The sequence below is a fragment of the Acomys minous genome (genome assembly GCF_964271855.1).
Source record: "Acomys minous genome assembly, chromosome: 12".
NCBI lineage: Eukaryota > Metazoa > Chordata > Mammalia > Rodentia > Muridae > Acomys > Acomys minous.
The window spans coordinates 40,432,160-40,445,347 of NC_140493.1; the positions used below are offsets into that span (position 1 = coordinate 40,432,160).

At 43.8% G+C, this 13,188-nt stretch overlaps 1 protein-coding gene across 3 annotated transcripts in view; it reads left to right on the forward strand.

Moving 5' to 3' along the window:
• LOC311578445 (uncharacterized protein) overlaps positions 1–4,798 on the forward strand; it is a 30,783-nt gene extending 25,985 nt beyond the window's left edge. For all 3 annotated transcript variants that reach the window (XM_084748276.1, XM_084748275.1, XM_084748274.1), the window contains one exon: positions 4,537–4,798. In XM_084748276.1, the coding sequence (XP_084604402.1) occupies positions 4,537–4,603 (67 nt within the window). In that variant the 3' untranslated portion in view covers positions 4,604–4,798. The remainder of the gene's footprint in view (positions 1–4,536) is intronic.
• The last annotated feature ends 8,390 nt before the right edge of the window (positions 4,799–13,188 follow it).

Sequence of the window (13,188 nt, forward strand, 5' to 3'; positions counted from 1 at the left end):
GAAACGTCATGATCCCTCAAAGGCCCCACAAAGCAGCATGGTCCCTCCTGGAACTGCCTGCCACACACATTTCTTAAGTTTAAATTCTTGTAAGTCAGATAGTCTGTACCTGAAGCTGAAAGCAAACCTCAGAGGCGAGGGTTAGCAATGTCAGCGGTAGGCCCAGGCAAAGGAAGAGCTTACTCTCTTGGTGATCTGTGTCAGCCAGGAACCAGGACAAGACATATGAACACCTGTTTGGTGCAGGAATCAACACAAGTCACAGGAAATAGTCACTGGATCACTGAGTTGAAGGACAAAGGAAATGGAAGAAGATACAAAGGGACTTGATCAATGCTCCCAGTAGGATGTGTGCTTAATGTCCGAAGACACTTCCTTAAGAGTCTGTTGATCAATTGCATCTGTGTGGTTGGAGGGTAGGAATAGGAGATCCCTGTGTTCAGATGGCTTTATGGCTAACAAAGGTGTGGTGGATTGAATGAAAATGGCCCCATAGGTCCATAGGGAGTAGCACTATTAGGAGGTGTGGACTCATTAAAGGAAGCATGTCACTGGAGGTCGGCTTTAAAGTTTCAGATGCTCAAGCCAGGCCTGGTGGCACTCTCTTTTCCTGATGCCTACTGATGTGGATGTAGAACTCTCAGCTTCTCTCCAGCACCATGTCTTCCTGTGAGCTACCATGCTTCTGGCCATGATGATAATGGACTAAACTTCTGAACTGTAAGCCAGTCCCAATGAAACGTTTTCCTTATAACAGTTGCCACGGTCACGGTGTCTCTTCACAGCAACAGGACACTTATGGTATCTACTTTATCGAATGCCATCTCAGGAAGACTATAGATGCATAGAAAAACCTTTATTTCTTAGTTCCTAATTCCTACAGCATGCTGTTTATAGTTAGTTTCTTCAAATTGGAGCATGTGTTTAGGTTCTGGAAGTGACAATGCTTAGAAGCTCCAGGAATCCCCTGAGATAATATCACAAGGTGATACAATTAATAACAACTGGGCAGAGGACACTCCTGACCAGCCAGTTAGCAGCTGTCTGCATGTTGCACTGGAACATCAGGAAAAATAGCTGTTGTGAGTTGTCACTCATTGGGGACAGCTTTTGGGTGATGCAGATGGAATCCTCTATGCTTTCGTAAAGAATGCTTCATCTATGCTCTGTAAGCAATCTCAGTAAACCTATCAGTTCACCTATTGGACCTTGGTGAAATTATTACATTGCTCCAGCACTGTTGTGTTCTCTGGAGTGAATACATTTGTTCATATCTCCCAAGGAAAGAGTCACAAAACACCCATAAAAGAATAGTGATTTCCTGGAACTATTGGGAGGCGTCTTCTGCCTTTCACAACATCCCCAGCATCCTTATCCCTTACTTGTGGAAGAGGTCAGAAGGCACAGTACATCTGAAAACTGAATTGGGCAGAAATGATGGACCATGAGTGAGCCAGCCCTACTCCTTTCTCCACATTTGCCCCACTCACCCAGCATTTGCTAGCTGTTCTTTGCTTCTTGGGTTGTAAGGTCTGCGAACTCATTTGGAGCAAGGTTTTCCTCCGTGTAGTCATAGTAAGCAGTCTCTTATGTGGTGTGGTAAAGAAAATGCTGGAAGCCTGGCCATCTCTCTAATCTGACTCTATGTGACAGAGCTGAACAATTTGATTCTTTGTTTTTTTTTTGTTTTTGTTTTTGTTTTTTGTTTTGTTTTTTGTTTTGGTTTTTTGAGACAGGGTCTCTCTGTGTAGCCTTGGCTGTCCTAGACTCGCTTTGTAGACCAGGCTGGCCTCGAACTCACAGCAATCCACCTGCCTCTGCCTCCCGAGTGCTGGGATTAAAGGCGTGCGCCACCACGCCCAGCTAACAATTTGATTCTTAGCTTATTCTTGTATCATATGTCCAGCTGGCTTCTCAACTGGTTTCTCAACAAGTTTTAGATTTTTAAAAAATTGGCACATGTTAATTATACACAAAAAGTTTCACCGTGACATCATGTACATGTTTTTATACATGTATAATATACTTTGACCTTATTCACCTCATAATACCCCTTCTCTGCTATATTCCATTCTTATTGATCCTTTTTAAAAAAACAAGTTTTTAATATGTACACAACTTACAGGTACAAATATAACCATAAGTTTTTTTCCTGTGCCTGCTCTTCCTCTGAATAATGACATAGAGTCTTGTATTTATTTATTATAGGCACAAGGCACAACAGCTGGGCAGATACCCAGCTATTCTAACCAGACAGTACTGGCCTTGCCTATGTCCCGGCACATGATCCATTATCTGTCATCTTAGTCTTGTTCTGACACCTGCCTCTTCATCTGTGTCCCAATGGTGACTCCCCCATGGTGACCTCCTCATGGCAATCTTCTCAAAGCAACTTCCTCCTCTATCTCCCTCCACCCCAGATGGATGGCAAGTCCTGACCCAATTCTCCTCCCAGGCATAGGCTGTTCAGCTCTTCACTAACGAATCAGAGGTGATGGAGAACAATTTTCACATGACACTGAAATAGGAGATACCTCTTAGAAATGACAACTCCAATGTCTGGACTGCAACCAGATTTCTGGGCACAGAAATTGACACTAGAATACACAGTGCACAAAAACATCCTCCAATGTGGTGCCCGCGCCACCGCGGTACTGAGTCGAGGGCGAGGGACTGCAGATTTAACTCATGAGCGCGCGCGCGCGCGCACACACACACACACACACACACACACACAATAACACAGAGGTCCTTCGTGCTAAGAGAGTAGCAGCCGCAGCAGCAGCCATGGCAGTGGTTTATTATTCTCGTCCGGCCCCTCCAGAGTTCCAAAGAGCCTTCTTATAGGCAGCCAAACAGGAATCCTCCTCCCAGGTGAAATCCCTCAAGAGGTGATTGCACACAGGAGGAAAAGTCTCGAGGAAGGGAGGGGCGCGTTCTCAGAGCAGTAAACATGACTAGCTAACCAAGATAAACACAGACATGGAAGCTGCTAGAAACAGGACATGAAACAGCAAGACAGGCAGGCAGGCCCCAACACACACACACACACACACACACACACACACACACACACACTACAAAATGATACAGAATTGGGGAGTTGCCTCAATGGCTAAAGGTTCTGTCTGCCATAAAGCCTTGGAAATCTGAGTTTGGTCTGAAGAGCTTACATGGTGGAAGGAAAGAACCAACTCCCAAAGTTTCCCTCTGGCCTCCATATGCATGGCATGGTGTATGTGCATACATACTCAATTTCACTCACACACACACACACACACACACACACACACACACACACACACACACCAAATAAATAAAAATGAAACAAAGAACAAATATAGGGCCTCTGGAGAGATGGCTGAGTAGTTAAGATCCCGGTTTGCTCTTGCAAAGAACCAGGTTTTGGTTTCTGGAACCTATATGGTGATAAAAACTGTCCAACTCCAGTCCCATCAGTTCCGTGGGATCTGATGCCCTCTTCTGGCTTCTGCAGGCACTGCATGCATGTGGCACACATACATGCAGGCAAAACATTCATATATGTGAAATAAAGAACAGAGGGCAGGTTCACATATGAACTCATAGCAGTTGTGGTTGCATATAAGAGACCCTGGAAAGGCTCAAGAGAGACAAAATACGAGCAAGCATTTAGGAGAGATGGGCACAAAGTCCCACTCCAATTTTTTTTTGTTTGTTTATTGAGATAGGGTTTCTCTGTGTAGCCTTGACTGTCCTAGACTCACAGCAGTCCACTCCACCTCCCTGAGTACTGGGATTAAAGGTGTGCACCACCCTGTCTAGCCAAAGTTCCACTCTTTTGTTGTTGTTGTTGTTGTTGTTTTGTTTTTCGAGACAGGGTTTCTCTGTGTAGCTTTGGCTGTCCTAGACTCACTTTGTAGACGAGGCTGGTCTCAAACTCAGTGATGCCCCTGCCTCTGCCTCCTGAGTGCTGGGATTAAAGGCGTGTGCCACCACACCCAGCTCAAAGTCCCACTCTTATTTTGAGGAGATATTGGTCATTGAGAGCAGCTGTGAGAGTGTTAGTTTTTGTAAAGGGTGTGACCTCTGATAGCTCCATAGCAGGCCACAAGTCCAAGAGTAATTGGATGGCACAAATCAGCTTTGGGTTTAAAGAGAGAGCGAACATGAAGTAGGGAGGGAAGGCAGGCAGGAGTGCTCTGCGACAAGGCGTGTGAATATGATCAAAATACACTGTACAAAATTATCAAAGAACTAGTTCAAATATATTATGTTTAACCAAGAATTTAAGTACAAATAGCTGCACTGCACAGTTCCTATTTGCTTTCTGTCCTACCAGGTTCTTTCTTTCTTTTTTTTTTAATTAGGAAGAAATTCCTTCATTTATAGAGATTTCTTAGAACCTATTTTAAATATGACAGTTCAACACAGTTGCCCTCCTGACCTTTTCAATTTTTATATGGTTTTTAAAGATAACTCAGTCAGTCCAAGCCAATATAAATGCTTGGAATTCATGTTTGCTATGATTTTCTTTCTTTCTTTTTTTTTTTTTAGGTTATTTATTTCTGAATTTAAAATTAACTCTTGCATGAGGTCTGTCAACTTGCCTACCAATCAATAAGTCCAATATCACCTGCCTCCAAAAAAAAAAAAAACCAACCAAACAAAAAAAACAAAAGCAAAACCAAAACAAAACAAAACAAAAAATGATAAACAGGATGTGGGTGAGTTGGAGAGACAAAATAAAAAGCAGAAAACCTTTTGAAAGAGTCAAAAGAGTTCACTCAGAGGTTAAGACCACACAATACTCTTTCAAAGGACCCAGGGTGATTTACATCTAACTGCCTGTAACTCTAATTCCAGGTGATCTGATGCCCTCTTCTGGCCTTTGCAGATACTGCACTGATGTGTACACACACACACACACACACACACACACACACACACACACACACACACACACACAATCTTTACAGAGTCAAGAGTAATTGAGAACAGAATATTTGCACTTAGATGAAGAGGACTGGGATTTTGTTCTCTACACAAGCAGATAAAAGATGGGTCTACTGAAGAATTTGAAAATAAAGTTGATCCTTGGATGAAGCAGGATTTACAGAGTTGTAGTTGCCAGGGTACAATGACATTTGCAAGCTATATAGGGTACCCAAGATTAGTGTCTAAGACTAACTGTCCTGTCAAACTTGTGGGGAGGATTGTAAGCTTTGTCATGGGTGACAGAGCACAGGTGAAAGCAGTCTTGGCGGGCTTTGCCCATGGACACACCACGGATACTCCCTGAGATTAACCTTGAGACAGACTGGGTGGGGCCATCCTGGGCCTGGAATTCAGGAAGCGGACCTGGGGACTCCACCTGGACTACTGTGTTTCTAATCGACCCTCGTTGGGAGGAGGAGACCAGCCCTTGTATGAGAGAGATAGTCAGGTGGAGAGGAGAGAGGAACAGCAGGTTCAGACCGGACTTGAGTACATGTGGATCTGGAAGAGGATCAGCGAACAGGCCGGACAAGCATGCAGGCCAGAGACACCTAGGGACCCATCCCATGGAACGAATACCGGGAGGTTCACTCTTGTTTCCCTTTAGCCTTTTTTCCCTTTTGTGTAAGTTAGTTGGGTTGTATAATAAAGTTTAATTGTTGAGAAACAGAGCTAACATCCGTGCTTCCTTGACTACTAAGGGAACATACAGCAAAACAGAAAGCGGTCTGAATGCCTCACTGCCTGAAAGAGTGCATCCGTCTCTCAGAAACTGGAAGACACGTTGTGCCCCAGGAACCATAAACTCTTACCTGAAGCGCCTATGATGCATGCCTCTCAAGGCAGCTAGGCCAGGCAAACTCTTTGGTTCCTTGCAAGGTTTCTCATGGCCACACTATTAAAGGCAACAGCTCTGGGTGGCAGTCCTGGCTCTCATACATAGCAAGCCGGCACCGTCCAGTTAAAAGAGTTTTGTCTCCCAGAGGTCTGTGTCAATCCAGGTGTTTTTAACTCATCAACTTGGTCCGTTCTTTTTTTCTTTTTGACAGGGTTTCTTTGTGTAACCCTGGCTGTCCTGGAACTAGCTCTGTAGACCAGACTGGCCAGAATTCAGAGATCTTTCCCTCCCTGGCCCAAGTGCTGGGATCACAGGCAAGCCACCGCTACAAACCTGGATCTTGTACCCAGCCCTAACTCCGTCTCAGCAGCCTTCCTACCAATTAGCCTTTACTCTGGTCTAGTTTAGCTAGGGCTAGAATCTATCAGAGCTGCCCTAGGACTAAAGGTACATTTTGTTTGTTTCGTTGTTTTCTTGTTTGCTTTTGTGGGCGGCGTGGGATGCATTAAATGGATTTTAGAATTCTTGGAAAGGGCCAAGAATTAGATCATGGGCCAAGCTTCTCAGATTGCGTCTCAGTGCTACTGCAGTTTCAAAGAGTCGGGGAATTAAGCCTTTACTTTTCTCAACGCTATAAGTATGTTCCCTGTGTGGTAACAAAATGCCATGGGCTGCTTGGGCTAGATGACAGAATTTCACTTTCTCATTGCCCTGGAGGTCAGATGTCCAAGGTCAAGCTGCCTTCAGCCTTGGTTTCTGGTGAGGACTAGCCTCTGGCTTACAGACTCCTTCCGACTGGAGAACACATACCTCAGCTCACAGTGGTAAGGCTGGAGACACTGTCAAGAGGACAAAGCGACAGCCTACAGACTGGGAAAAGATCTTCACCAACCCTTCATCTGACAAAGGTTTAATATCCAAAATATATAAAGAACTCAAGAAATTAAACACCACAAAACCAAACAACCCAATTGCGAAATGGGGCTTAGAACTAAACAGAGAATTCTCAACAGAGGAATATCAAATGGCTGAGAAACACTTAAAGAAATGCTCATCCTCGTTAGGCATCAGAGAAATGCAAATCAAAACGACACTGAGATTCCACCTTACACCCATCAGAATGGCTAAGATCAAAAACTCACATGACACCACATGTTGGCGAGGATGTGGAGAGAGAGGAACACTCCTTCACTGCTGGTGGGAATGCAAACTAGTACAACCGCTTTGGAAAGCTATCTGGCGTTTTCTCAGAAAAATGGGAATAGGGCTTCCTCAAGACCCAGCTATCCCACTCCTTGGAATATACCCAGAAAATGCCCTAACACACAACAGGGACATATGCTCAACCATGTTCATAGCTGCTTTATACACAATAGCCAGAACATGGAAACAGCCTAAGTGTCCCTCAGTAGAAGAATGGACTAAGAAACTGTGGTACATTTACACTATGGAGTATTACTCAGCTATTAAAAACAAGGAATTCCAGAAATTTGTGGACAAATGGATTGACCTAGAAATTATTATAATGAGTGAGTTCACCCAGAAGCAAAGAGAGACAAACGGTATATACTCACTTATATCAAAACACTAGTCCAAGGGATACGTCCCATGAAAAACTTTACGTACCAAGAAAGTGGGTCAGAGGAGAGGACATCCTATTGAGACTTTAGGCGAGAGTAGCATGGAAGAATGAGGAAATAATAGGACCCACAGTGTCCTGGAAACCTACAAGAAGAACTTTATGACAGGCAGATCTGGGTCCTGGGGTCCTCCTCAAACTAAGGCACCAGCCAAGGAGAAATAGGCAGTAAACTTCGAACCCCTACCAAGACCTAGCCGATGAACACGATATTCTCCACCATTGAGTGGAGAGTGAGATCTGATTCTCACATGAACTCTGGTGCCCCTTTTCTGACCATGTCTCCTGGATGGGAAGGCCTGGTGGCACTCAGAGGAAAGATAGCAAGTTACCAAGAAGAGACTCGATAATCTTAGAGCATACATAGGGGGTGGAAGTCTCCCTCAATCACAGACATAGGGGAGGGGAGAAGGGGGGAAGTGGGAGGGAGGGAAGAATGGAGAGGAAACAGGGGAAGGGCTAACAATCAAGATGTAATATTAATAAATTAATAAAAAATTAATTTCATGGAAAAAAGAGAAAACCTTAGTGTAGTGTGTTAAAGGTAAATATGTCAGCATTTTAGTATATATTAGCCTATCTTTGCCTTTCATTTTGCTAAGATTGACTAACATTTAATTGCCTTGGCTGTGTTTAAAAAAAAATTAAAAAGTGAAAGAGCTTAAAAAAAAAACAGAACAATAGAAGCTTAAATATTTGAGTTTTGACTCTCCTGATGATAGATGATAGTGGCGGTTGTGATGGTAGATGCCCCGATGGGTAAGAAAACTACAGTATCCAGTCAGTCTTACCCTGAGGCGCCAGCGCTGTGAGAGGACTGTGGATCAAATATCTCAAGATAATAATCTCTGGGCCTCTAAGGGTTAAGATGACCGAGACTTGCTCATCCATCCCTGTTTCCTAGAGAGGTCGGGACAAAGTGGTTCTTTGGTAGGGTTGTGGTGGAAATTTCGGTCTTGTCTTCCAGGTTTTGGGGTATAAGACCCTAGGTCTGTGTGGCCTAAAGGGACGTGTTTCCTTCTCCAAGACAGCTGGGACGATTTGGGGTGCAGCGACCCCAGCTCCTTCTGGGGAAGGGAGGCTTTGTGCTCTCCGGATAGGTTGCAGGGCGCAGGCGCAGCACCTCCCTGGACTGGTCGGACCGGTCCCTGCCGCTGGGAGTCTTGTAGCGCTCTAACGCCCAGGTGCGGGAAAGCTTACACGCACAGGCTACCTTCTTCACCTGTCCACTCTGTAATCGTCCAAGCCACCCTTCTCTGTGCAAGGAGCGCAACTCACTGCCAGGCACCGCCCGGATGTGCCCGTTTTGACGAGCTCACGTTCCCAAGTGCTCCTTTACTACCGAATTTAATATCTTTTAGGGAAAGTAGTAAGATGCGAATCTGTTACATTGCTTGTAAACAGTTAAGTAAGTAACAATACGTAACTGGGATTGTATAACATTTTAGAGATTGTTGCTAACTGTCTCTTTTCTGTGTTTTAGGTTTAAAATTTGTGTGTGTGTGTGTGTGTGTGTGTGTGTGTGTTTTGTCTGCATATCTGTGCGCCATGTGTGTGCATGACTGGTACCCACAGAGTCCAGAAAGAAGGCGTGGGATCCCCTGGGATTGGACTTACAAAGGCTGTATGTCACTATGTGGGTGGGTGCTGGGAAGCAAACCCAGGTTCTCTGGAAGAGCAGCCAGTGCTGCTGCACCATGTGTCCAGACCTCTTCATTTCGTTTGCATTCAGGTGTTTCTGTTTTTGTTCTTGTCAAACTCTGGATGTAATTTCAACCTCTTTCATCTGTCGAACAAACCAGTTTCTTAATGGCTCTGTGCCTTTGTTGGCTCTGAGTCTTAAGGTTTGGGAATGCATACAGAACACAGATCCTCTTTGAGGATTACGTACGCTTGGAAATTACTGGCAGCTCCCTTCTCTGGTTTGCTGGGATATATGGTGTGGAAGGCAGTGTCCAATCAGCTTGAGACTCAGGCCTACTCTACCACTTTCTGGTTCTGTGACCTTGGGAAATTCCTTAATACCTTAGACATACCTGTAAAACCACCCTTAAGATGGCATAGATAAAAATCTAAAATTGTATGTACGCCCTGATCAGAGAATTGGGAAAAAGTGATTTGTTGTTTGGTATGTACAAGTAGCAGCAAGGGAAGAATTAGCATTTTATGTGAATGCCTCTGTCTATCCTTTCAGGTTTCTACTTCCCCCAATCATGCTGATTGTTACATACTGACATATGCCAGTGAATGATTACATTGTTGTTTGCTCCAGAGATAGTTTGGGCAGACATGTATATTGTAGAATCTAGGAGCAATAAGTGGTGTGTGTGTGTGTGTGTGTGTGTGTGTGTGTGTGTGTGTGTGTGTGTCCACTTCCCAGCAATTGCATGGTGGCTCACAACCATCTATAATGTGATCTGATGTCCTCCTCTGGCCTGCAGATGTACATGCAGGCAGAGCACTGTATACATAATAATAAAAAAATAGATCTTAAAAAAAAAAAGAAAAAAAGGTGAGGCCAGGATAGCCAGGACTGTTACACAGAGAAACCTTGTCTGGAAAAACCAAAAGGAAAAAAAAAAAGCCACAAGTGGACATTATTAGTATTCACTCCACAGGCTTTAGTGCAGAGATAACTATAATAAATAGTAATTAGGTTATCATTATAAATACTTTAAAAACTATTTTAGTTGTGGGACTGGAGAGATGGGTTAGCAGGTAAGAGCACTGGGTTCAGGTTCAGTTCCCAGCACTCACTCCATTGGTGACTTTAGTTCAGCGTATCTGATAGCCTCTTTTGGCCTCCATGGCACTGCACAAACATACATGCAAGGGAAACACCATAGACTGGGCCGGGAGGCAGTGGTACAGCCTGGTCTACAAAGAGAGCTCCAGGACAGCCAGGGCTATTACACAGAGAAACCCTGTCTTGAAAAACAAAAACAAAAACACAAAACAAAACCCTTAAAAACAACAACAACAACAAAAAACCCCAATACAAACCAAAACCCAACCCAAACCAAACCAAACAACAACAACAACAACAAGAAAAACCCCTCACATATATATTTTTTTCAAGGTGAGATAAGAATAGCTTCAAAGGAAAATGTAAAGAGTATTCCTACGATTAAGCAAAAAGATGTGAAAACTGGAAATTAAGACTGCAATTGAATTACTGCATTTTGTCTTAACTAATAGAGATAGATCATTACTGGCTTTGTGGGTTTACCCAAGGAAAGCATAATTAAGCAAATAATGTGACTTCTTGAATGTTTTCTGTGTCTAAACTGGAAAAGATTCATTTCAAACATTTCATTCAGTAAAATTTTTGTAGCGTCTAGAACTGCTGTGTGACACTACAGACTCCAATCATACATACATGCTACTTAAATATTGATTCAGATAAAACGAAGCCTAAGCTCATGTCCTTCATTGTAGCAGCTACTTGTTGGGTTCTGAAGAGCAGCAGCGTGTGACCAGCGGCTGTGGCATCACAGAAGTTCCTCCTAGAGCATCATTCTTGACAAACATATAGATACTTCCTTTAATACTGTGACCTGGTGTTTTGTTTTCCCGAAAGAATTATAATATTGTGAAAGTGGGATAGAGTTTTAAAGTGTTGAGTCAAGGGGTTGGGTGTGTGACTGTGTCTAATTTATGTTCCACCAAATGTATTATAGTAATGGTCTCAGTGTATTGGCCAAAATCTGAACAACAGAAAGGATCCTGAATTCCATTTTTAAATGTGGTCGCAGTCTTTTCTTTGAGTTAATTCTGTGTTTTCCCTTTGGATATGATTCCTTAGCTTCAGGGCTGACAGTTTTAGTTCGTTTCTTTGTATGCTTGACTATGGAGCCCACAAGCTCTTATCTTTCCTTCTGTGGTAAGTTTTGATACTTTTGAAAGTATTTGATATATTTTATGATCTGTTACTAGTGCCCAAAAGTGGTAGTCTTTAGGCAGGTCAAGACTCCTTTAAATTGCCTAGAATTTCAGCTTACTGTTGGATTCAGGATATATTTCATGAACACATGGAGAGACATGCATTAAGAATGTGGAGCTAAGCCAGGGAGGTGGTGGCGCACGCCTTTAATCCCAGCACTCGGGGAGGCAGAGGCAGGTGGATCTCTGAGTTTGAGGCCAGCCTGATCTACAAAGTTAGTCCAGGACAGCCAAGGCTACACAGAGAAACCCTGTCTCCAACAATAACAACAGAAACCAACCAATCAACCAAACAACACTGGCTGCTCTTCCAGAGCTCCCTAAGCCCTAGCACCCACATGACTGCTCACAACTGTCTATTACTGTAGTCCCATTGGATCCAGTGCCTTCTTCTGATGTGCAGACATACATGTACACAAACACACAAATAAATCTTAAAAACAAACAAACAAACAAACAGAGAAGTGGACCTAGATAGGGTCAGCTGTGGCTGCTGTAAAGGGTTGGTGGGTGATTTAGCTATATGAGGTTTGGTTTTCTTCTTTCATTAACATGTTACAGACCATACTGGTTAAACAGTTGTACCTTTTTGAATTGTTGTACTACTAAGACAGCAGAAATAACAAATCTATTTGAGAACTATTTAGGGGTGAGTTTCTACTTTTAAAAAGAAGGCAGAGTGGGCCATCCCAAGACCCACCCCATGGAAGAGAGCCAACCGCTGACACTATTAACAGTGCTCTGCTATACTGGCAGATAGGAGCCTAGCAGAGTTGTCCTTTAAGAGGCTCCACCCAGCAGCTGTTCAAAACAAGATGCTGAGCCTCACAGCCAAACTTTAGGTGATGCCTAGGGAGTCTTGTGGAAAAGTGAAGGTAAGCAGAAAAGGGCCTGGAGGGAACAGGAGCTCCACAAGAAGACCAACAGAGCCAACTAACCAGGGCCCAGAGGGGCTTGTGGAGACTGAAGCATCAACAAAGGCCCATGGATGGACTGGACCTAGGCCCCCTACACAGATGCAGCCCATGGGCAGCTCAGGCTTTGTGTGGGTCACTATTAAGGGCAGCAGGGCTGTCTCTGACATGGACTTTGTTACCGGCTTTCTGATCACTCCCCCCTGGCAGGACTTCCTTGCCAGGCCACAGGGGAAGAGGACTAGCTCAGTCCTGATGACACTTGATGAGCTGGGGTGGGCGGGTGGGCACTCTCTTTCTGAGGAATAGGGAAGGGGAACAGGGGAAAGAGGGAGGGAGGGTGGGACTGGGAGGAGAGAAAAGAGGGAGCTACAACCAGGTGAATAAATAATAATAATAAAAAAGAAGGCAAACATTATTGAATTTTATATTGCTTCCATATCTTTGTATGTCATACAATATTGCCACAATTACCTAAATAGTAACGTCTCAGAACAAGGTCTGACTTTTTCTTTTTCTTTTTTTTAAAACCATAGATAACTAAGAGTTCAGTGAATGCTTGATAATTAAATGGTACTGTTAAGGCTGAAACTTAGAAGCTGTGGGAAGTATGAAATGATCTGTCTCATGAACTATGGCAGATAAAGCGCTCAGTTACTTTACCTGTGAAGCAAAGGTAATGACCCTCTCGGAAGGCTGCTTGTAAGGGTTTAACAAATGTACGCAGGTCGTCTGGCACAGAGCTTAGTTTCAGCTTTGCTGTTAACTAGGGCATTTGTTGTTTTGAGCAGGGTCTCTCTCACTACGTAGCGGTTGGCTGGTCTGGAACACACTAGGCAGACCAAGCTTGCCTCAAACTCACAGAGATCTTTCCGCCT